This window comes from Cydia splendana, chromosome Z (genome assembly GCF_910591565.1).
Source record: "Cydia splendana chromosome Z, ilCydSple1.2, whole genome shotgun sequence".
Lineage (NCBI taxonomy): Eukaryota > Metazoa > Arthropoda > Insecta > Lepidoptera > Tortricidae > Cydia > Cydia splendana.
Genome location: NC_085987.1, coordinates 43,752,341 through 43,778,892, shown reverse-complemented (window position 1 = coordinate 43,778,892; position 26,552 = coordinate 43,752,341). Strand labels below are relative to the sequence as shown.

The 26,552-nt window shown below is 38.0% G+C and overlaps 1 protein-coding gene and 1 long non-coding RNA gene across 3 annotated transcripts in view; both read left to right on the top strand.

Moving 5' to 3' along the window:
* The window catches only part of LOC134804157 (uncharacterized), a 460,972-nt gene that overhangs the window by 336,147 nt on the left and 98,273 nt on the right, over positions 1-26,552 (top strand). The window lies entirely within an intron of this gene.
* LOC134804119 (band 7 protein AGAP004871) lies at positions 6,995-25,091 on the top strand. Of its 2 annotated transcripts, none has more exons than XM_063777062.1 (8): positions 6,995-7,077; positions 8,348-8,457; positions 12,303-12,375; positions 19,405-19,487; positions 20,823-20,932; positions 21,315-21,464; positions 24,066-24,246; positions 24,987-25,091. In XM_063777062.1, the coding sequence occupies exons 2-8, from the start codon at positions 8,422-8,424 to the stop codon at positions 25,086-25,088; spliced, it is 735 nt and encodes a 244-aa protein (XP_063633132.1). In that variant the 5' UTR covers positions 6,995-7,077; positions 8,348-8,421; the 3' UTR covers positions 25,089-25,091. The 2 variants fall into 2 exon arrangements, with proteins under 2 accessions (XP_063633132.1, XP_063633131.1); XM_063777061.1 differs by lacking the exon at positions 6,995-7,077 and adding an exon at positions 7,330-7,465.

The window sequence follows — 26,552 nt, the reverse complement described above, 5'->3', positions numbered from 1 at the left end:
ATGCCTTATAAATTATTGGCTGGTATTTAACTGATCACCAGATATAGTAATCCACTTCGTCACATTTTTCTGGTAGCATATTTCGTTTCTGTAAGGGTCGCAGTTCTAACCTAACCTTACCAATTTTTGTAGTCGCATTTCGTTTCTCTAAGGGTCGCATTTCTATCCTAACCTAACCCACAAAATCGAAATCACCAAACTATGCGTCGTTGAAGAGTTCTGTTCTGATCATCATTAGCAGTTCCACTTCATCAAATGCGACAGTTTTTAATGAAAATGCTTGATTATCTGATGAAAATACAAAAATCCCTATACGCATGCCTTTAAGATTTGAGGAGTTACCTCGATTCCTCATGGACCCCATCATCAGAACTCGAGCTTGACAAAAATGTGACTTAAAAACTTAAATCACTTAACAAACATAACGAAGAGGACCAATCGCCAAACGTGAACTAGGTATGCGTCGTTGAAGAGTTCCGTTCTGATCATCATCAGCAGTTCCACTTCATCAAATGTCACTTTTTTGAATGCATATGCTTGATTTGTTGACAAAAACACAAAAATCACTATGTGTACGCCTTTTAGATTTGAGGAGTTCTCTCGATTCCTCATGGATCCCATCATTAGAACTAGGTTTTGATAAAAACGGGACCAATCTGTATGCATAACTACACATACAATCAAAAAAAGGATTTTCAAAATCGGTCCAGCAATGACGGAGATATGGAGTAACAAACAAAAAAAACACAATCGAATTGATGACCTCCTCCTTTTGAGATTTGGAAGTCGGTTAAAAAACAGTGTAGGTGCGCTCTCCGATAACGCGCCTTTGTTACGCATCTGGATGACATTGATGACACATTTCAGACTGGGTTCGACTCCCCAGCACTCAGTAACCGTAGAGAATTACACGACCCTTTTTTTACAGGTAGGGCACGTGCGGTTTTACTTAACAATAGACAAAGGATTAGCGGCACGGGGCCAGTTACAAATCGACAGACTATAGATATAGGTACCTGCAAAGAATATAAAGAGCGAGTAAGTATTATGAAAACAAAAATCTAAAAGTTTTACCAACTCCGGGCGCATGTTGATTTGTACTCTATTAAAACATTTATTTACATACAATATATATACAGTGGTACTACTAAACGAAATTAATAACTAGCTTAAATCTAAAATAGGCCCTTGAGGCATTGTACCAAGGATGCTGGCGGCATTTCCTCGCTGTATCGCAATGCTGATACGTTGTGCGAGGTAGCCGCCAGCTCTTCGGTCACCAGTTACGTCAACCAGACGCTTCGCGATTTCTGCGAACAACTTATGCGCGCTGGGACCCCATGGACCTAGAGTTTCAACACCAAATGGTACAAAATGGTACTCTCTACCGAGGCTCTTATATTTGTTACGTTTTAGAATTTCGGCGCTTTCCGCCGCTCCGCCCGCTTTTACAGTAGTCCGTTGGAGGTGGGACGGTGCCAGTGTGTCTACGCAGGTAGCATCCCACACCAACATCCGTCCCAAGCTCCAAGGAACTAAGGACACTCCATCGGGCCTCTTGCCATCATCTCTGATAATGCCAGTCGGCTCAAGAAGAGCAGGCACATTGATGGTGGCAAGAGACCGACGGACTATGTCATTAAGCGACGCATGTCTCGAAAAACGGCCTGCACTTTTTTGACAAGATAATCCGTGGTGTCCCAGTCGGTCCACGTCCGTGCCACAAGAGCATATGTGTGGCGTACACACCGAAACCCCGAGTCGCAAACCAGTCGCCAGTCTAAGGGAGGCCGGATCCAAGAAAGTACCAGTATTGGGCGAAGGATGGGCATGTAGCCAGTAACCGGCTTCCCGGGCTCCGACCGCCAAAAGCCTCGCGCGGTCTGGACCTGTACAGTTGTTTAGGAGAGTATTGTAAGTTAAATCACAGTAAACATTATCCCAACTCCTTTGTGAATTTGGGTTGTCTGGAAATTGTTTGCCTGGGCAAGCAATTTTAAAAGCATTTTTGGCATCCTCAAAGCCCGCAATCTCACAGTTTGTGGGCAAAGCCCTTAAGATATTTCCTATGAGACCAGACGTGCTATGAGTGGACGCCAAAAAGGCTGGGGAAGCCACACTGGAAATTTTGCGAATTCCTAAACCTCCAAACCGAATGGGGAGGGACGCTTGAGACCAGGAAGGCTCACTTAGCTGAATGTTTAGAATCGTCTCTAAACTAATTTTGATCAAATCATCTATGGGCGACAATAAATTTTGATGTTTTCAGAAAGGACAACAGCGGAGCACATACGTAAATTTAGGGACAAAAAGGCAGAATTTAAGAATCACAAGAGCATAATGAGGGCTAATTTCGAGTAAGCGATCCGTGTGACTTTTGAATTTAGTTATGGAGTTAGAAATATAATCGGGAAAAGATTCTTCGAATATAGGAGAACCCAGGAGGCAAAGAGAATACTTGTCTACTGATTTGATATTGGGAGTCAGATCGTCAAATTTGGGTTGTAAGTTGGTCAAAGTACAAGAAGATTTTTGAATAAAGAGTTCGCATTTACTGAAATTCAGTTCTAAACCAATATTTTCGAAACTACTCTTAATAAAAGACAAATCAGAGAGTACAGTATTCACGTCACCTCCTAGGGTTCCGTCATCTAAGTACCACACATTGAATTTTGATTTTAAATTTTTGATAATTGGATTTATAGCCAAACTAAAAATTGCTGGCCCGAGAGGGTCACCCTGCTGACAGCCAACCTCGGAAGATAATTCATGTGACTTGTACATTAATTTAGATGAGTCTGAATAGCAAAAGAAAAGGTAATTGTATAGTTCCGGAATTTTGTCCTTAACTTCTGTCAGCAAGGTGTCTCTACTAACCGAATTAAAAGCATTTTTAACGTCAATTTTGACAACAATTTCGCAATCATCGAGTGAAAGGTAGGTCCTTAGGGCATGGACGGCTGCCTCGCACCCACCTTTCGTGCCGAAACCTAGCTGTATTGGTTCAAAAAGGGATTGTAATTTTGATCTAATGTGTCTAACCGCAATTTTTGAAGCCAGACGTCGTAAAGTTGACCCCACCGCAATGGGTCTCACCCCTCCGTCCTTTTTGGTTAGGGCGATCAGGTTTGCCCCGTATAGAATCGGGACGATATTAGTGTTAATTTTGCCTGAAAACATAAAATTTATTAATTTAGTAAGGGAACAGACAAGCTGCTCACCTGCGTCGCCCACGGAATGAGAAATAAGATCTTTCAAATGTTGGGGCGAGATCCCATCCAGGCCGGCCGCCGAACCGGCTTTGAAAGACAATATGGCGTCAATAACGTCTTTGCCTTCGATTTGGAGGCAGGCCTGGTCAGCTGTAGGTGGGGCAAACGAGTGTGGTACTGAAGGAGCCGGGGGATGTTTAGATCGTAAGGCCGAGAGGGTATCGGGAGTATCTGGCGATAGCACGTCGTTTGTGAAAAGAAGACGAGCGGCACCTTTAAGATCGCCGTCGCTAATTTTGCTTTCAATTAATTTAGTTCTATTGAAAGTGGATGAGCTACATCCAGAAGGTCGAGAAATGTGTGGAGTTGTATTCGAAACGCAATTGTTTTTGATTTTTTGTGTTAAAGAAATTGTCTTATCCTTCTTGGCATGAAGGGTTTTGAATGAGAAAAGGAAAAGATTATGCCAATCATCAATTTGATTATTTTCCACACATTTTGTAAGTAGGCCTGAAAGGTGTTTAGCGACTGTGATCCTGGCGCCGCGCGGAACTCTTTTAATAACGGGCACATTATACTTTGTACTCTTGTACTTTGATATTATAAGAGAAAGATGAGATAAAATATGAAAACTTTTAAACTTAGAGTAGATAGTAAAGACAAATATCATGTGGACACTCGTTATCAATCTTGCAGTTTAGATGATATTAGCATTGCTTACTGACAAAAGCAGGGAGGGGGAAATTAACCTTCAACCAATTATGACATTATTTACTTACATATATCAATAGTAGGCCCTTGTTAGCAATCATTCTATTACAATGTTAATTAACTAATTAGTTAATGAACTTTTACCCAATAATGTAATACTTGTGGAAGCCTAGTGGATTAAAATTATTATTTGTTGATGTCAAGAGACCTTTTTCATTCGTTTTACTGAAACCAATTGATAAAGGATTAAAAACGTAGGTGGGTGATTCTTAAATTGCGTCCAAAAAAATTTTTTTTTCATAAACGCTTTTATTTTTCACATATTATTACCTACATATATCAAAAGTACATACAAAAAGCAATTTTTTGATTCATATGGTCAAGCTTAATACCCTCAGGAAAGGTAAATAAAATGAATACATAAACACGGTTCTGACAAAGTGTCCCTCAGTCGTGACATTTCGGCATTTTGGTGGCCAACTCGACTATTTTGATATATATAGTAATTTTAACATAGCCTAAGTCACTCCTATGATTACGACAAACCTAATGACAGCTCAGACGTTGAAATCCATCAAACTATATAGAGTTAACTTATTTTCTTAAAAATACACATGTCTATTCTTACATGTAACACAAAAATGGCATAAGAATAAGAATTACCCAGGTACATTAATTTTATTAAAACGGTAGTTTGTACACGGTATCGCGTTCAGTGCGGATCGAACGAAGAGAGTTTTTTCTGTCACATTGGATGTGCAATGCCCCTGATATGAGTGAATTGCAAAAAAATTTTACATACTTAAGCGCAGTTAAGAAGCTGTGATTAATCATAACTTAATTGATTCATTTGTGTTACGAAAATTAACTATGTAAATTGTATTGTATTGTATTTAATTTATTGTACTTAGGGGAAGGTCGGGTAAAGCGAACACCCCAGGCAAAGCGAATTCGGGCTCCCAATCCTAAACTATTCGACTTTGTCGCACCACGCGATATATGATGTTCAGGATCCTTCGCTCTATGAGCGGCAAGCGTCACAGGGAGCGGTCCCTGCGAGCGTCGTCGATGACGAGTCAAAATGTGTTTTTAAGGCAAAATATTCGATTTTGAAAGGCAAGTACATTGTATGTTATTTTGTCATAGTAATTATCTCGAATTTTAATTCAAGATGCTTCTATTGCTTATTAAAGTATCTTCCTTTTACAACGCATTTCTTTTAAGGGGTCATCCATTAATTACGTCACACGTTTAGGGGGAGGGAGGGGGTCACGAAAATGTGACATATTGTGACATGGGGGAGGGGGGAGACACAAACTTTGTGACGTCACTTTAACTTCATCAGTAACCGAATTTTTTTTTTAATTATTTTATTCGCTGTACATTTAAATAACAAGTTTTTAAAATGATAATCGTTTTTATTCTTTTAATTTTCTTTCCTAAGCAGTTTTGGGTTATAAAATTACTAATATTTATATCGTCAAAAATATTTTGATAAAATATTAATAATACTTAGGTACTTACTTAATTCGATTTGGCGATTTCGTAGAAAAAATGTGACGTCACACTAGGGAGGAGGGGTTTGCCAAATGTGACCAAATGTGACAAGGGGGGGGAGGGGTCAAAAAACTTAGAAATTCGTGTGACGTAATTAATGGATGACCCCTAAAACAATCCAACGATTTTTTTTTAATTCTTAATTTCTTTAACTGACTGAATGGGCAAAGTGGATCGGGCAAAGCGGATAGCGTGTTCACTTTGAATTTATTAGGTAATTTTTTTTATGATAATATTTTGTTACAGATGTTATATAAATATCAAAGAAAGATCGATCATGGCTCCTGGCGTCATAGAAATGGCTTTCAAAACGTGGATTCGCTGTGTTAAAATGTCTTCAGAGATGCCGTGAAGACTTATGCTTATGAAATTAGTGAAAATATATCAAAAGCTACTTGTGACAGCTTTTCCTAATTAATATTATTGAAATGATCTTATGTTGATTAATTTTCACTTAGTTATTAAGTTCACTAAGATTTTATGAGTGATATTTGCTTTGCCCGGCACCCTGGGCAAAGCGAAAAAAATATTTTTTTTACGTTTTGTTCAAAATTGCAGCAATTATTAAACATTGGAGGCTAGTGTTGTTTTAAATTAAAAGTTTATTAAATAAAGACTTATTATTGACACTTTTTTCATTTCTTCCTTTTTACATTTTTCTGTTATGTCAAGTCAAAGCTTAAGGTGTTCACTATACCCGGACTTCCCCTAATTCGTACACATATAAGTCAATAGCATACGCTAACACACTAGACTAATTACAGGTGCTTAACTATGTACAAATTATTTGCAATTCACTCATATGCATGTAGCAGATTTTAGCCCCAATATTAGATGGGCCAAACCAAACACATTCTATAAAAAGGTCACTTCTGTACAAAAGAGGGAAAAAGTTAACGACATAGGTACATATCCTGTTATTCTAATTTGAGTCTCAAGTACTGAAAAATTTTTTCCGCCTGTAAGTGCAGGGTGCAGTGTAAAAATTGGCTGTTGATTGCTCTAACTTAGCGATGTCTACAGCATAAAACGAGCTTACTATAAAATGAGTATGACCTAGATATTAATGTTACTAGTGCTTCAGACTGATTGGTAGGTAATACTTCTCTCGAGGCCACGGCAATGTCTTGAGTCAAATTGGGCCCTTGTTTAGCCTGCGATGAGATAATATGAGTGCACTGCGCTAGCGGACGATACGGTTATTTAATGTAAATTAAAATGTGATTAAATACGGACCTTAAAAACTGTCAAAAAAAGCTTCAATACGAGCCAAGGAAAATTAAATCTTACATCAATTAAATAGAGACTAATTTAATATTTCCCTATCACGGCGGTAGAATTCAAAACACATATCGATCCGAAAATCCGGAAATTTCAACAATTTCCAGCTCTGTTTGAAAAGGGTATACCCGGGTAGAATTTGAACCTAACATGTTACATTTCGGTTGTAAAGGACGATTGCATCTGCGCATCTCTTGCAGTAAGGATTGCGTGGTATAAGCCCGACCAGGACCACACGGACCATCAGTCCTACGCCTGCCGGCCGCCGCCACACTGGCGCGATACTCCGAGTCCACCACCGTCGTCGTTAGCGACGGTGAGTATATAAACTATTTAACAATACTACATTCAAAATTTGAATTTTTAAATTTTAGTGCCGTTCTAAAAATTTAGAGGAAAAAAACATTTTTTTTATGTTTTTTTTAAAGTTGTTTTTAAATTAACAAAAATGAGTTGCGTGTGAAATTAGATGAAGCGTTTATGTGTGAAATTAAATGTCGAAATAAACTATTTATTTTATTAATAATGTCACTGTACGTAACACATTGGTAGTTCTCATGTGAATTATAAATGGTCGGCATGCCAGGCGCGGGCTCAGTAAATGGCCACCCGGCGTAGGTTACGCATCCATTACGTTTAAAAATCGAATGTTATAATGATAGAAATGTCCAGTAGACAAAATTTGTATCCGACAATCACTGCAAGTAAGTTTTTGAGTGCGCGTTTAAAGTTTGTAACGTAAAATGTTTAAAAGATTCGCAGTGTTAAGGCCTTTTTATAATGTTTTACGTTACGAATTTTTAGTACGTTTTAAAGTTCGATTAAAACTTTAATTTTCGGAAATTTTGTGATATAAAAGCAAAATACTTACGTGTTTCTATAAGCCCCGTGTACTTATTAAACTTGAGTATAATGCCTGGATATATTAACTAAGAATTCATATTAAAATAATATTGTGACTTAGCAAGTTTGATACAGCTGTAGTATGTCCTTCGACATATTTATTGCTTTAAGTAGGACACTATCAGCTATTGGAAGGCAAAAATGAACAACCCAATAACTTCATCTATACTTTTCTCTTATGCACAAATTTAATAAAGTGGCAATGAGATTAATTGTGAATTTTCGTGTATATTTTTGTGATAATGCCACGTATGTCAATTAATAATTCATATTAACCCAACACAGTGACTTAGCAAGTTTCGAGCAGCTGCAGCTGCTTCGACGTATTTATTAACCCTTTGCAAGGAAGGCAGAATTGACCACTCAATAACATCATAATTTTGTTGTATTTTTTTCTTATATCAAGGATTCTTTTAGGACTGGACTGTAAAGTTGCCACTTTCAATATTGCCATATTTAGCAATATTCTTATGCAGAATTTGGACTATAAAGTGTCAAAATTCTTATGCAAAATTTTTAGGACTATAAAGTGACAATGTTCAGCAATATTCTTATGCAGAATTAGGATTATAAAGTGGCAATAGTCTTTCACTAAATTTTTAGGACTGTAAAGTGGCAATCAAACTTGTTTTTTTTTTTAAATCTGGTCCGTTAAAGTGTCTAGATGACTTTAATTGTTGTAGCTAACGACGACCACGATTCGGAAAGTAAAACCTGCGGGAAGATCCTGGTCGTTCTGTCATGGGTCCTGGTAGTCATGACTATGCCTATATCTCTCCTCATCTGCTTCAAGGTAAACTTTAAAGTATTCATTAGATATTTATTTGGTTTCTTAGAGACTTTTAAAGGTAGCTTTTAATTTCTCCGTTTAGTATAGGTTAACTGGAAGAGATCTTAGGGATAAGTTCGCCTTTTTACTGCACGTTTATGTTTTATCTGATGTAATCAATTTTCCATTCTTTTCGTAGAATAAAGTTTAAATTTCTGATAAAATCGTCGGGTGACAAGCAAAAGTCACTAAAGACTAAAAAGTCACAATAAACCGTGTTACAAGTGTAATAAAGTGCATTGTTACTTTAATTTTTTGATAGTACTTAGTGACTTTTGCTTGGCACCCGACGAAATATTGTGCTAAAATCAGTGATTAGTCAATCTTTGAACTATATTAATATTTAATATAATATCTTTTAATATAAGAGCTTATTACATAGATTCATTATTAGAAACAGTTTTATGCAAATTATTGCAAGCGAAATTACCTAGCAATTTGCGAAATTACATAGTTGTAAATTTTAACTGATTAGCAACACTTACGTTATAAATAATAGTTTTAGGATTATGATTTCGTAAAACTATTTGTAACATAATCTTATAATTTAAAAGTTCCGGATGGATGTTATCGTAATTTCTGAAACTATAAGAAGCGGACTTGATAGGGTCGATATGTACAGTCACCACACGGGATTGTTCTGCCATTTAGGGTTCTTGCTAAACTGGAAATTCTATAGCGTAAGTATGAACAACCAATTTAGCTAGGACCATAAATGGCTCAACAATCGCGGGTGCAATATAAAGGTCCTGTAAAATAGTAAATTAAAATAATGTTCCGGCATAGTTTTATTTCTACAGTGCATATATTTAATGATTTAATTTAAACTTATTTGAAAAATAACTAACATTGCCAATGGATAGGATGCGAGTCGGTAAGTATATTTTTATATTATTCATATTGCTAATTAATTAATAATGTAATTGGCGAGTTATTTAAGGAAACTGTGGATACTTTTAAATGCATTCGATTTGAACCAAGAAAAGTCTGCAGCGGATTTGATAGCCCACGCAGTGCAAGTGTCATTTATACGTCATAATTCCATTAGAAGTTTGACGTTTAAAATAACACGTGCACTGCGTGGGCTATCAAATCCGCTGCAGACTTTTCATGGACTGACTGTACCTACTTATTTTCCAGTTCAGAGGCAGATCAGGTTGTGGACAAATCGATAAGGCACGTAACATAAAAGGATATGTGAAGTTATTTAATTAAAAGTGTATAATTTAAAAAAAAAAAACAGCAATAAATAAGTATGACAGTGTTTTTATTCAACCCTGAAATTTTGTACCTATAGGTTATCTACCTAATATTTAGTAGTAAATTTTATTATGTTTGTTTTTGTTTATTTCATTTAGTTTTAATAAATAAAGTACACCCTGAAATAAATGCACCCGAAATATATTTTTAGGGTTCCGTACCCAAAGGGTAAAAACGGGACCCTATTACTAAGACTCCGCTGTCCGTCCGTCCGTCCGTCTGTCACCAGGCATCTCATGAACCATGATAGCTAGGCAGTTGAAATTTTCACAGATGATGTATTTCTATTGCCGCTATAACAACAAATACTAAAAAGTACGGAACTCTCGGTGGGCGGGGCCGACTCGCACTTGTCCGGTTTTTTAAATTGCTTCCATTAATTTAACCCTTTTTCAGGCCGCACCAATCTAGACGGTTTTCCATAAGAATCTGCATATATACCAATTAGTTATGTTTTGGTGATGCATTTGACTACGTGTAACATTTTACGAGGGTACAATTTGATTTGAACCTTAAATCTGAAGTCTAAAGTTGAAATTCTATTGACACGTATGTGGTCAATACTTAAATCGTATTATGCCTGGAAAAGTGTTAACCAGTTGAGCGCTGAGCGAAGCGAAGTTTTTAGGTACAGTCACCATAAGATGTATCGGAGCGGCCAATTTTAATATCTGAGCAAACCCTTTCTAATCAAGACGTTAAAGTGCATGAGCAGATATTTTCGAGCACCTTGCCGCTTCATTATATCTGATGGCAACTGTACATAAATACAGCCCTGCAAACGCCACAGTTCATATAAGATTTGACGTTTATGGTATTCATTTCACACTTTTCTACCAAAAAGACTGTGCTTACTTAGATAAGGTGTATTCGGGTAATACCGAATGTCGGATAATTCCGAAATTCAGATGAAAATCACCCTTAATTCCATCATAATAAAAGTCTCTTTTCGGAATTATCCGACAGTTTTCGACATTCGGAATTACCCGAGTAAACCTTACTAGATATTATCTGATGAGGTGGCGGCCCTACATAAACATGCAGCACTCACTAATTACCTGTTCGTCCCAGTAGCCGTAGAGACGTCCGGTTGTTGGTGCGCTGAGGCAATAAATACCTTCCCTAGGGAAGTAGGTCGCCGCCTGCAAGAAAGGGGCTTTGACCCGCGCTCCGGGTTTTTCCTGGTGCAAAGGCTGACCATCGCAATTCAACGCGGTAACGCAGCGAATGTGATGGGCACCTATGCGCCGGGGGTAGCGCGGGGAGGCCTCTTTCAGTAGTTTTTATATTCCTTGTTTTATTTTAGATATATTTAGGGTATTTAGTTTTAATTTAGTATTATTCATAGATGTATTTAGTTCATAAGTTATTTATTTGTCTTTTTACTGTCTTTTTTAATGAAATAAATATCTTGGTTATCACATTGATGCGAATTCGCACATTCCTCTGGTGTGTGAGCGTGAAAGCGCTATGCACTCATATAGCAATGCTCCGCTCGCACATCGGAGCGACGTGCGAATTCACATCCAGTGCGAAGGCGCCTTAACTTTACCTGAATCGACGTCGAGAGCTTAATACAGACTAATACAGAGCTTAATACAGACTAATACAGAGCTTAATCTACACCTTATAAAACAAAGTCACCCGCTGCGTCTGTCTGTTTGTATATGTCGGCGACCGATCGTAAGATCAGGCATATCGTGAAATTCCTAGGCATATCGTGAAACGTGAAAATCTTTGACTCGTTCCCTGAGTCGACGGAGCACCGCTACGCGGGGCTCCTATTTCTGGACAGTTTGCCCTTCGGGCATCTGAAGCAACCTAACGAACCTATCCTACCTATGTATTGGTTTCATGTGACTATCGTCAAAACATTACACAGGGACATTACGATCTGCCTGATCTTAAGATCGGCCTACGACATATACATATGTTATGTTCGCGATAAACTTTAAAACTACTGGACAGATTTTCATGCGGTTTTCACCTATCAATAGAGTTTCTTGAGGAAGGTTTAAGTGTATTATTTGTTAAGGTTTTGTGTAACCCGTGCGAAGCCGGGTTGCTAGTTAACATATAAAAAAGCCAGTCGATCCTTATTTAATGCAAAGTGGAATGTAGCAACTTAAATGTCTAAATAAGGACTTGTTCTTTCCTTAAACAGTTGAGAAAACGATCCAATGCTTGGCTGTGATTGGCTAAAAATTTTAGCCAACCAATTTTCTTACCACACCAACCAATTCGCTGCGCTAAAAGAAAAGTCGTCTTGTTTTCATTTATTTAAGGTTTAATATCGCTTGGCTTATTGTGGTAAGTTAGAAATTACCAGACATCGTAAATTTTACAGAATTTTCGGTGCAGCGGAGTGGTGTTAACGGAATTGGTATAGATAATTCCAACTGAAATGGTAAATTAAGGTTAACATTAACGTAATTAACGCTAATTAATCATTAGGGTTGAAATTGTTTCGTTAATCGTTAACACCACTCCGCTGCACCAAAAATGGTGTGAAATTTACGATGTCTGGAAATAACAGTAAGTTTTTTTAGGTCGTCCAAGAATACGAGAGAGCCGTCATCTTTCGGCTCGGCCGGCTGCTTTCTGGAGGCGCGAAGGGGCCGGGTACGTACATTTATAAAACTTTTTTTGAAATAAGTTAGATACATTACATGCTTTTATTGCTGACTGTACTTTTCTTTCAACAGACAACTAGTACTAATCGAGACAATTCTAAAAAACCCAAACACAATTATGTTGCGTAGTTTTATCACAGAGTTCCAATGGCCACCTCCTGTCTCCATCACCAGATACGCTCGATGGTACCATAAAGGATGACTCACGCTAGACCGGGCCGGGGCCGGGCCAGAGCTTCCGGCGCTTCGTTTTCTATGGAAAGCACCACGTGATCAGCCGTCATAGAAAATTACGTGTCGGGCGCATCGGCCCGGGCCCGGCCCGGTCTAGCATGAGCCGTCCTTAACTTTTAGTTGACCGCCAGTTTTGCAATACGTTCACCGCCAGTTATTTACGTTTGAACCAAAGACGATGGAAAAAATAGCACCCTTTTTCATGATTCATGAAGCACTATCAACCTATAGTTATTTCGCGGACGATTAATTTTAAAAATATAAAAATATTGATTTCATGTTTATCTAGGAAATGAAATTTTCATCATATTTTAATCTCGAGCGGCCCAGCATACAAGAAAAATTGGCACTTCTTGAATCAATGGCGTTACAAAATACACGAATGAAAAAAAACCGGACAAGTGCGAGTCGGACTCACGCACGAAGGGTTCCATACCATTACGCAAAAAACGACAAAAAATCACGTTTGTTGTATGGGAGCCCCACTTAAATAATTATTTTATTTTGTGTTTAGTATTTGTTGTTATAGCGGAAACAGAAATACATAATCTGTGAAAATTTCAACTGTCTAGCTATCACGGTTCATGAAATACAGCCTGGTGACAGACAGGTCTCGTTGTTACCCTTTGGGTACGGAACCCTAAAAATAAAAAAGCAACGTTGTTCCATTTAATTTAAATAATGATATGAATTTTATTGTAAAGCCTGACAACAGTTTATTTGACCCTCGGCATTTTGCGGATTTTCAATGGTACTAATTTCTTTTACTGGCAACAAGTACTCTTTGACAACGAACGTTGGCTGTCATCGAGTGTTACCGATGTAAACAAACGGAAAATATCTACGAATATATTCAAATATAAACGGTTTTATTACAAAAATGCCAAAAAAAAATACCAAAGATGCGAAAAAATTGTAGTGAATGCAATCAAATACTTACAGCTTAAAAAAGACGAAGGATTACATAGCATTCCAATAAACAATGTTTTGAAGTTGGTTGTTGACATGACCGGTATTGACATTTTATAGTGCGGTTTTATTGAACTGGTTAGTTGTTTGGTTTAAATTTTAATATGGGGCATTACCTATGAAAAGGGACCTTATTGTCGATGGCGCTTACGCCGCACAGCGTCGCGCGGCATTGAATTTATATCGGAGCATCGTTCATAATGGCGTAAGCGCCATCGACAATAAAGTCCCTTTTCATAGATAACGTCACATATTTCATTTAAGGTTTATGTAGATCGACGATAAAAATCCTAATAATCGAATTGGAGACTGAACGTTTTATAATCGAGGTTGGTGGTCCTGAAAGCGACACAACATCTGATGAAAATCAGACTTCGTCGAGTCAGAAAACGAAGAATATATTAATATTGAATATTTAGAATCAGATTTTGAGGAATAGGTAAATTGAAAGAACCGAATTCTCTGTAAGCAATGTTTCTGACATTATACGAGTATCAACATGAAGCCAATGCTCACTACCCCGACTATACATGACGTACGCACATTATTGCCATACGTAAGCTGTTTGCAGCGACACTATCTCAGGGTTAAATAAACTGTTGTCAGGCTTTTTTTTTTAATACTGGGTCAAGCAAATCTTGTCAGTAGCAAACGGCGACAAATTTGAAAAATCGCGGGTTAGAAACACTGTGTTCGAATCAAAGAATATAATACTCACTAGTTCGAATAATTCGAAAATCGCGTGTCATCTGTGTTTTATCTGTGGAATGTGGACCGCGAATGACAGCCATCATCATTGTTTACATTCTGAATCGATTCTATTTCAAGAGATATTTCTGCTGTGTCACCATTAAATAGCAATATATTAAATAAGATTGTGCTTAATCAAAGCTAAGGTGCCTACAATGCCTACAGTGCCAACTGAGAAATCTAATAAACATTAAATATTAAAATCCAGTAGGACATCTACCTGCTGAAGCAATGATTTTAATCATACATTCTTGCTTAACGGCATAGTCTACTTCTAATTTTATTTTGAGATCTTCAAATTAGTTAATTATTTTTATCAACATCACACACCGCTTTTAAATTGTCCGTCTATACCTATTAATTGCTATTAATAACAATTTCAAAATTTTTCAATAGAGAATCCGCAACTGACAATTTGAATAGACGTACGTAATAGGGCGCGCTCGGCGCAAAAACAAAGTTTTGGTTCAATGTACAGTGTACATTGCTGCTTTTCTTAGCGAAAAGCCGCGTATCCATTAGAGGCAGCCTCGGGTCGAGCGGCTGCCTCGCCCCGAGGCCGCGCAAGTGAAGACCCTTGCTCAACCTGAGGCTCGCCGCGACACGAAGCAAATTCGTGGCCGCGAGCCGAGCCATATTTTGTCGGTTTTTTTACCGTGCTCAAAGGAGCCTCAGTCCGAGCCGTGCATTTGATGGAGACGATCGACGCGTTTTGGCTTTAAACTTGCGTTGCGGATCAAGCTGAGGCGATTCGCCTCGAGCTGATCACAACGTGCCTCAAGCCTTTGCCTCAGAGCGAGCAGCCTCAAACTGAGGCTGTTTGCTTCAAGTTGAGGCTGCTCGACCCGAGGCTGCCTCTAATGGATATGCGGCTCAATACTACTCTTTGAGTGTTGCCCTACTTTAGATTGCTTTACATTGCTACTGACAAGATTTGCTTGACGCACGGTAATACGTGGGCCATACTGAAAGTTTCTGGAACCTGATATATGAGACGACTTATTCTAAGTGGCTAGTCTAGAAATTTTCAGTATGCCCTAAGTACTAGTATTAATACGGTGAGCAGCTAAAGTTAAAATCGCACAACGGTAAGCTTTGCTACTAACAGCTACGAGCTACGAGCTACGCCGTAGCCCGTAGCCATGGAATGCTATTCTTTAAGGGGCCCACTGATTAACAGTCCGCCGGACGGTATCGGCCTGTCAGTTAGAACAAAACTTTGACAGTTCCGAACAACTGACAGGCCGATACCGTCCGGCGGACTGTTAATCAGTGGGCCCCTTTATGAATGCTTGACGCATGCGACCAAGGGAATGTAGGAAAAATGACATTATACTTGAATTATATAATGCAATGATAATGACACTATATTGTTTTACGCGGTAAACGCAGCGGCAAAGAGAATAAATAGTATAGAGGGGTCATGTCATAGTAAATTTTGTAGTCACAGTAAATTTACTGCCATCTATCGACACACGACTAAAACTCAAAATGAAAACGTATAAAGTTATCAAAAAAAATGTATATATGGATAAATGATTATATTATTTTTATATCATTTTGACCCATGTTCATTCACTGATATCTATGTGTTAAAATTGTTAAATATGAAACGGTGTCGTCACGCCATCTAGCCGACCATAGGCTAAAGGTGTGTGCGCCATCTATTCGAGAATGACTTTTTCTTGATTTCCGAGGCACGTTTTTCTCCTTAGACTTTATTCATCTTATACGAAGTTACATATGTCTTTGGCAGCGGTAAGCGCATTGTCATTTTTCATACATTCCGCCTTTAACGCGTGCGTTCAAGGCTACGTTTATCGCAAAACAACCGCTGTACTTTAAAAAAATTATCTCATGTGGGGCATTAAAGTTGACCACAACTCTTATGTATTGTAAGTGTGATTATACTAATTATTAATAAATTATAATACATTTATTATGGAAAAACCCCAATTTTACGGTTTCTTTCTTCTGCGAAACTGCAGGTCAATAGTACTGAGGGGCTACCGCGAAAACCGAAATTCGCAAATTGCGGGGATCTTTCTCTTTTACTCCAATGACGGCGTAATTAGAGTGACAGAGAAGAATGCCCGCAATTTGCGAACTTCGATTTTCGCGGTTATAGCCCTGTTTAGGTCGGGACTTACGTATCTGACATGCTAAAGACCTAAAGGACACTAAAGGATGACTCACGCTAGACCGGCATGTCATCTTCTATGACGGCTGATCGGTGATCACGTGGTGCTTTCCAAAGAAAACGAAACGCCGGAAGCTCCGGCCCGGCCCCGGCCCGGTTTGCGTGAGTCATCCCTTAGTCGCTGTGCGGAATAATGATGTGCAGGGAATCCTGTAATAAATCGTATTAGTATTAACTAATCACGGCCGCCATCGCCATCCTACTCACAGTCCGGTTCGTGGAAATGTCGGAACTATTATGTCGGATACTATTACTTGCCTGCGTTCATTATACAGAGTTAAATTTAGCTGTAAGCCTGCGTTTTAGCACTTTCGCTGCTACTCCTACTGAAAGATACATAAGACTATCCCGTTCGGTCATTTTCCCCCACCCTTCATGCCTGATCCAGTTATACAGTCTGTTACCGGCATGTGGGCTTTTTTTTAAACAGGGTAAAGTAACATAGTTCTTTAACTTAACCATGACCTTAATTTAATTAATAATCTAAAATTCAGACTTTATTAACTTTCTAACAAAATTGTAATTGTCAGCAATGTACAGCACAGTAAATTGACAAGTAAGTGCAATGTACATAATTTTAATTAGGTATTAAGCAATTCAATGTTCGACACAATAATTATTGTTCAGAATAAAGAAATAAAGAATTAAGAATAATGACAGCTCTTCATACTTCGTTTATTACGAGGTTTATGTCAAGAGTCAGCGATACCAACAGCACTTAAGATAACTACACCAAATTAAAGGCACTGGTCTCATTGATCAACACTTTATTACCAACTAAATTAAACTTTTAAATACAAACCCCACATTTTAATAAAATAATACATTAACCCCACATAGTACGTATATCAAGCCGATGCTACGATTTTACTTTTACACACTGTATAAGATTTTTGTGTACTTACCAATGATCGTACATTTTCCAGCATTTTTGGTGCAGCAGAGTGGTGTTAACGGAATTGGTATAAATAATTTCAACCCTAATGATTAATTAGCGTTAATTACGTTAACCTTAATTTACAATTTCAGTTGAAATTATCTATACCAATTCCGTTAACACCACTCTGCTGCACCAAAAATGCTGGAAAATGTACGATCATTGGTAAGTACAGAAAAATCTTATACAGTGTGTAAAAGTAAAATCGTAGCATCGGCTTGATATATACGTATTATGTGGGGTTAATGTATTATTTTATTAAAATGTGGGGTTTGTATTTAAAAGTTTAATTTAGTTGGTAATAAAGTGTTGATCAATGAGACCAGTGCCTTTAATTTGGTGTAGTTATCTTAAGTGCTGTTGGTATCGCTGACTCTTGACATAAACCTCGTAATAAACGAAGTATGAAGACCTGTCATTAGCACTTACTTGTCAATTTACTTAGTAGATATTATGTCATTTATGTATGTGTATTGTATGCATTGTACGAGGTTCTTATAAAAATTCTCTTTTTTAGGGTTCCGTACCCAAAAGGTAAAACGGGACCCTATTACTAAGACTTCGCTGTCCGTCCGTCCGTCCGTCCGTCCGTCTGTCACCAGGCTGTATCTCACGAACCGTGATAGCTAGACAGTTGAAATTTTCACAGATGATGTATTTCTGTTGCCGCTATAACAACAAATACTAAAAACAGAATAAAATAAAGATTTAAATGGGGCTCCCATACAACAAACGTGATTTTTGACCAAAGTTAAGCAACGTCGGGCGTGGTCAGTACTTGGATGGGTGACCGTTTTTTTTTTGCATTTTTTCCCCGTTTTTTTTTCATTATGGTACGGAACCCTTCGTGCGCGAGTCCGACTCGCACTTGCCCGGTTTTTTCTATAATGCACCGCCTGCAATCTTCTCTGCTTTGCCCTAAGGTTGATTGGTAGAGAATGCCTCATGGCATTAAGTTCGCCTTTTGTACGCTAAGTTATTTCTTATGTGCAATAAAGTATAAATACTTAAATAAAATAAATTATTCTAGATACTTTTAAGTTACATTATTTGCTGAATAAAAATTATTTAAAATTTACCATGTTAATGTTGTATTGATGGGTAGGGTGACTGCTGTAGTTATTGGCCAGTATATAGTAATTGGTCACTCTTAATAATAAGGTTTCAATTGCCTTGTTTCTTTCTGATTTGTAAGGAGTGGCCAAATACTAATATACTGGCATTACTGGCCAATAACCCTATAATTATGTAACTATAGGTCTCTATGTAACCATTAATACAACATTCAGACATCATAATAGTCCGTCTGGACCAAGAAAACTCTACAAGGGATAATGATATTAATGATAAAGGTGTCCTCAAATTTCTATGAAACAATGACGTACTGTATATAATGATACTCCCTCGCATTGTTCTATCCAAATAGGTGCAGAGTTAGCTTAGACGGACTCTATGTCTTTTGTGACAGCCGATTCGCCTAGCTTTTACACGTTGAATGGCAAATGTGATAACAAAAGTAGCCATTATGTCACTTTCTTGAGTCAAATAGGGCCCCAAATCCACTTGTCACCGATAAGAGCCACGTTTGAGGTCACCATTCAAACTCACGAGTTAAAAGGTCTCGAGAAGTACTCGATAGACATGCATAGAAGTAGGTACAGTCAGGAATAAACGTGTGTGTCAGAAACATATTTTTTGACAGTAACTTAAAACAACTTTGCGACGCCGTGTCAAACACAAAAGCTGTCACTCGGACGCCACGTCACCGAAGTGTCAAAACTGAAACTGAACTTTATGCATATGCACGTAGGTCTATGTTGCTCTGTGGTCTGTGACCGATTAATCCGTCTTTGGCGTTGGACCTGCGGTGCGGATATATCGGTCATTGGCCAAAAGGTTAATGAATATAAATAAATAAATGTTCACAGGTATATTCTTCATATTGCCCTGTATCGACACGTACGCCCGAGTGGATTTGCGGACACGAACATACGACATTCCACCTCAGGAGGTCTGAATAATTATTTCTCTTTAAACTAAGTTAACGGTTTAACTCACGTAATTACTTGCCGCAAAACTAAGTCTTAAATCATCTGAATTGGCTATAGTTGAATCATCGAGAGCGTGGAATTGCATATGTAGTAGTAGTATTGTTTGTTTACAGGCATTCTATATTTGAATTTTCTATTTTCTTGTACTATCAGCATACAACCACTACAAATGCAATTCCATCTTCTCGATAATTCAACTATACTTTCCTACTAGTCAAATCAGCTTCTTTTTTAGAACTGTCAAAACGATTTGCTAATATGGAATTTATATGAAAACGTGTGTAGTGACGTCACAGTCAACTCACCTACTTTTTATACTTCCATCCGATTTATTAAATAGAAATTGTATTTAAAAATAACTGCTAAAGTTGGTCAAGTAGATCTTGTCAGTAGAAAAAGGCGGCAAATTTGAAAAATGTCGGCGCGAAGGAATATCGTCTCATAGAAAATTTGAATTTCGCGCCTTTTTCTACTGACAAGATTTGCTTGACCATCTATATCTATGTTTTTCTAATAATGATCTAGTGCTTTATTTCGTGCACGGTGTGAAATAATTTATTTTAAGTAGAGGATAGTACCCAATTATGCTACAGATGTAGTGCATAATAGGGTAATTGACTGTAGGTATTTAAAATAAATTATTTTACACCATGCATGAAATAAAGCACCAGAAGATTAATAGAAAAACGTGGACAGCAGTTATTTATAGACACCATTTCTATTTTTAAACCCGTATACAACTATAAAGAGTAGGTAATTTGATTGTGACGTCACATGCTAGTGTTTCATATAAATTCCATAGTAGCAAAATCGTTTTTACAGTTCTAAAAAAGAAACTGATTTGACTAGTAGTCAAATATCCTATTGTTTTCCCTCGTGTTTTCTCGGAAACGTTCGTATTTGTCATGCTACTTCAGTCAACCTCAGTGTCCTCAGTACTTTTTGTACCGAGACTGACTGAAATATCAAGACACGTTCGTACTTTTCCGTGAAAATACGGAGGAATATAATTATGCACTACCTACATCTGTATCTTGTTCGCACGCTTATGTAACTATACTTAATTAGAGATTAAGTAAAACACTCGTGTGATGTTTTTATGAAACGAGCAGAAAGCGAGTACCCACACTAGTATTTTCATGCCTTTCGTTATATAGCAGTCACATAAACTTTTACTATTGTAAGCGTTCCTGTCTGTCATCCTCATTTCTCTAAGTAGCCAGCACACATCATATAGTGCTTTAATAGTTACCTAGAATTATTGTGCTGAGAACTAAACTGTTTATTCCAATCAGGTACTAACTAAGGATTCTGTGACGGTATCGGTGGACGCGGTGGTCTATTACCGCGTCCACAATGCTACCATATCCATAGCCAACGTTGAAAACGCCCACCACTCCACACGGTAAGCTGCTATAGGTAGTCTTTAGTTTTAACCTGAGCTAGTTGGAGATCCATTTGTGTTTGACCCTTGGTAGTAGCTACATATTTCCGGCGTTTGTGGTTGAAACGCGGGGCATAGCGCGAGTCTCCAAAGGAGTTACCAAATAAGTGCCCGGCCAATATTTCGCTCAGCGGATCAGCTTTGCTGTCCAGAGGGGCAATGCTGCCAGCCTTAGTGCTATTTTTTATTTACTTTAGTCTTTAATGTGTGCTATTTTTAATGTAATACATATATGAATAAATATTATGTAGGTACTCGTACCTGTTGTTTTATACTAGGTAGGTTAAGTATTCCTTTGAGGTAGGTACATCGCTAAAGATTGTACACATGTATTTTTGTGTAGGCTCCTGGCACAAACGACTCTTCGGAACACGATGGGAACCCGCCCGCTGCACGAGATCCTCAGCGAGCGCGAAACTATATCCGGCAACATGCAGATCTCTCTGGACGAGGCGACGGAGGCTTGGGGGATCAAGGTCGAACGCGTTGAGATGTGAGTAATACGGTCACGGACTTTAATTGTTGATCCATTTAGGGTCCCTAGGTCCATGGGGTCCCAGGGCGCACAAGTTGTTTGCAGAAATCGCGAAGCGTAACTGGTGACCGAAGAGCTGGCTTCCTCGCACAACGTATCAGCATTGCGATACAGCGAGGAAATGCCGCCAGCATCCTTGGTACAATGCCTCAAGGGCTTATTTTAGATTTAAGCTAGTTATTAATTTAGTTTAGTAGTACCACTGTATATGTATATATATCTTTTATGTAAATAATTTAGGGTTCAAGTTAATTTGGTTGTCAATTCTAACAGTATGAAATGTCCAATGTAAAGTGAACTCTAAATGGCTCAAGAATCTGAGACTTTATTGAGACAAAAAATACAAACTAAACAATAATTAAACTAAACTACAGGGAATATAAAACTTAAAATAATCATATAAATAGACTTATAAATGAACTTATAAAGAATTAAAGTCCGTGATTGTACCTACTTAGTTACATTTTATGGTTTTGTTTTGCGAACAAAAGAAGGTTTATGCTCAGAGTATAATTGGGATAAAAAAACACTAAAAACCCGCACGGCGGTCACATCTTCCGTCGGGATTTTCGCGCTGCGCACCATATCTTTTCATTCTTTCTAATTTCCAAGCTTCACACCGTTAGGGCGTCCGCTAGCTGACGCGGGTACACGGGACGGGCACACACGCGGCGGGTGTCATTGTAGGTAAAATCCGACGCACGCGTCCGCACCTGTTAGGTACCGTAGCTCATACTACATGTATGTATTTTTAGTTTACCCGCTCACCCGCTCCGTGCACCCGCGCCAGCAAGCGGACCCCGTAAGTTTTTCATCTTGTTGTGACAGCACTATTAAACTTGGAATATACCTACACGTTACGAATACGAATAAGTATACGAATAAGTATTACAGGGTGGCCAAAAAATAAGTGCATTCCCGTTGCCAGGGAGGTTTTGGGATTATACTGAGCAACTTTTACTATGGAACCAACCCCGTTTTTTTTTCGCAACCGTTTTTTTTTCGCGATTTCGCGGTTGGTCCCAGTAAAAGTTGCTCAGTATAATCCCGTAACCTCCCTGGTAACGGGAATGCACTTATTTTTTGCCCACCATGTAGAGGTAACTAAACCTAAGGGTAGTTACTTACATTGGTAATTTACTGAGCTCAATTTTAAACAACATATACATACTTACTTTTAATGTCGTATCTTATTATCTTTTCCGAAATTACCTGTAAAATACCGTTGTATCCTTGAGGCAAATGTGTAGGTATTCCCACCATCATCGCCCGGCAATTTGAACGCCGTTAGGAATTACTTAACGTGATTAAATTGAAATAAACACGTGTAATTAACGGTCTTTGTCCACTGGTATCGATCGAGCCCGACAATGGTGACGCTTGTTAAGTGGAAAATAAAAAACAGGTTATATGAATAGAGAGAATAGAGAGCGTTTATTCGAGGCAAAAAATAAAAGAAGGAAAACAAAACAACACGTAACATAACTTAACAAATAAGCCACGAAAGTCAATATGGATAGAGTTAGACCAAGAAAAGTCTGCAGCGATTTTGATAGCCCACGCAGTGCAACTGTTATTTATACGTCATAATTTCATAGAAGTTTGACGTTTAAAATAACACTTGCACTGCGTAGGCTATCAAAATCTCAGCAGACTTTCCTTAGTCTAACTCTAAGTCATTTTTTTACACACTTTTTTAAATTAAAGTAGATGTATTTTAATTTAAAAAATGTTAAAAATGAAAATGGTTTTGATACGCCTCTGACGATCGTCTTGGTGGTTGGCGTGCATCTCACGCACGACTTTCACTTCATTTCGCATGCACTAATCAGCGTGAGCGCTTGTCAAGATCGTGTCAGAATATGATCGAAAACGTAACAAATGTTTAACTCTGATTCAGGGTCTCTTAGGAGACCTTAGGGGACCTTATGGGTCACAATAGTATAGTTATAGTTACCTAGCACTAATAATTAAAACACGTTGTTCAGTCGTAAAACGCTCCATAACAATTTTGCCGTATGCACCTAGACAATAGTTATTTTATTTGTTTTACAAGGGGGCAAAGTTGTTGTTTAACCGGTCATGCTAATATTGATACCCGAGCAAGCGAAAGATTCCAAAATTGAACCACGAGCGTAGCGACTGTAGCGAGTGATTCGATTAATGGAATCTTGAGCGTTGCGAGGGTTTCAAAGCATGAGGGTTAAACAAAATTTGCACCCGAGTGAAACACAAAATTTTTCACCATACCAACCCGAAGCAAATATCAAACAAAATCAAACCAAATCTAATCCAAACAAATGTTATTAAATATTTATCATCCAAAATCATCATTTAAAAGTCAATTCTACCAGCAAACATAAGAAAACAACTCAAAATTTGCATTTGATTACTTTGCCTCACATGTAAATAAAATGCAACTTTGCTATCAGTTTTTGAAGTGCAAAGTAAGCCTTTCCGAGCTGGTGTGGTAAAAAGTATTTTTCATGAAACAACTGTCATATTTGCTGCCATATGGAGGCAAAAAAAGTTGAATACCTCACAAGTATTGTCTTGCAGCAAGGACGTCCGCTTGCCGGTGCAGCTGCAGCGGGCCATGGCTGCAGAGGCCGAGGCCGCTCGCGAGGCCCGCGCCAAGGTAATCGCGGCCGAAGGCGAGCAGAAGGCCTCGCGGGCGCTGCGGGAGGCCTCGGAAGTTATTGGAGATAGTCCGGCTGCTCTCCAGCTTCGGTATCTGCAGGTTTGTGCCTTTTAAAGTTTAAACCTAGTCGATCGTTAAAAACATAATAACACGTCTCTAAAAAAAAACTCCTACACACAAGCAAAATACTGTTTTCTTATATGACGTTTCAGTATTGGTCATGTTTATTCATTTGTAGTCTGCCTCTTTCGCACTTATGAAATATTCATATGATGGCTTTATATACCTTAACCCTCTGGCTGCCGCGCCACGCTATTACGGCACGTCGTGCAAGCGCCGTAAAGCCAGGCCACACCGGCTGCGTGTGCGTATAGACGTGCGCAGCTCCAACACGTGTAGACGTGTTGGAACCGCGCACGCACACGTCACGCAAGCGGTGCGTCGTCTCTCATAAGGAACTGTATATTACAACGCCCACGCGCACGTGCACGATGACGTCTACGCACACGCACTCGGTGTGCCTGTGCTCAGGGCTGTGCCTGTAGCGTCATTCTTCAGCTGGCGGCTGGCTGAAGATTGTTGTGGCGGCACTCGTTGCGGCGGTCGAGATACCCATCTAGATCTTTGATAAAAATACAGATGTCTGTATAATTGTTTTCCATCGTACCTATTTTCTCGGAAACGTTCGTATTTTGTCATGCTACTTCAGTCAACGTCAGAACTTTTTGTACAGACTGACTGAAACAGCAAGACATGTTCGTACGTTTCCGTGAAAATACGATGGGAATATACCTAATTATGCACTACATCGAGTTACTTACTTCACTTATTTGTTTCAGACATTGAACACCATTTCAGCGGAGAAAAACTCGACAATAGTATTCCCTCTCCCCATCGACCTTTTAACTTATTTTATGAAGGCAAAGGAAGAAACTATGTAATAACAGGCACTTTTGGCATGAATAGGTAAACACGGTATCTATAAATATAAGAATAAGGTAAACGTACTAGTGCTCGACATGCTAATGCCCAATAAGTCATTGTCATTGTCAATAGAGGTGACACCTTGCTGTCACCTCTATTGACAATGACTTAAGTTTCAAGATGACATATACTGGGACCGCGTCGAGCACCAGTACGTTTACCTTATAGAGTCTGTGCAGAAAGAGAAGAGTCGTGGAATGTATGGGGGGTAGTATGTTCCACGACTCTTCTCTTTCCGAACAGACTCTAATTGAAATATTATATTTGAATATTGACTATAGAAAATTTAATCAATGTTGCATACATACAAATATATTTGCAGAATATATAAAAAACCGAAAATATATTAGAATAAATTGAATATTAATATATTTAAATGTATTTTGACTACAAAAGATTAGAAATGTAACATTAATATTGTCATGTCAAGAAAAAAAAACCTATTATTTGTAGGTATAGCTAAAAATGATTTATTAATTATTATAGTAATATTTGGATAGTATAATAATTATGTTATGAATAAGCAAATGTACTTCATAGATCAAATAATAGTAGACATATAACAATATTTATTCATAAACTATATACCATATTGTATTAAACATGATGTACAATCGCCCATAAATAACATAAATTGAGCCCATGTGCGATTGTATAGAATGTATATCCGTAGTACATATATAACCAATGTTAAGATAAGTAAAATAAATAAATAAAATGAGTAAAATGATTAGGTTAAGTGTTTCTTTTAAACTATAATAACCTTAAAAACACAGGTACATGAATAATTGAATATTTAAGAACACTTTTGTTAATTGGCAAATTATGTTTTTAAATAAACTTAAATTATTTTTCTCATTTTAATAGATAATAAACTCTTCAAACTCCTCTTTAGACACATTGATATTTATTGCAATAAACGCTAGGCTAGACCAAAGACAACTCTACTCAGTCTAGCAGTTGTCATTATTAATCGATCATCGCTCGATCGATCGACTTCGAAATATTATCAAAAGATCGAATGTAGAGCTAGCCTAACCTACCCTACATTTTAATACATTGACTGCTAACGCGAACCACGCGTAGCATCTAGCGAGTGTTTTTCGTTTTGTAGCGAAAAGCGCCTACGAACAGAGAATTCTAAGACTCAAAGAACGGAGTTTTTGAAAAGTCGTGGCGCTTTTTTAGATCAAACACGGTTGCCAACATTTTTGTTAGCAATCTTGAAGAGGCCTTTCACTAAGGACTAAGGACTGCAGCGATTCCAATCCTGTGTTTTTGACTTTTGCTCGATAGAAAAAAAAAGTATGAACATAGGTTTAAAAAATTATAATAAATTTTGCACAAAAACTAAAAATATGCAAGTTATTTCTAAAAATGAGTAATTTTATATTATTTATATTTAAGCAATAACTTTTTAT

Excerpts from the sequence above, each read along its gene's own strand:
- LOC134804119 (XM_063777061.1), top strand. The coding sequence starts at position 7,417 with ATGATAGAAATGTCCAGTAGACAAAATTTGTATCCGACAATCACTGCA. Across the intron at positions 19,488-20,822 it reads ACGACATTCCACCTCAGGAG|GTACTAACTAAGGATTCTGT; the intron begins GTCTGAATAATT and ends TATTCCAATCAG. Across the intron at positions 24,247-24,986 it reads TCCAGCTTCGGTATCTGCAG|ACATTGAACACCATTTCAGC; the intron begins GTTTGTGCCTTT and ends TATTTGTTTCAG.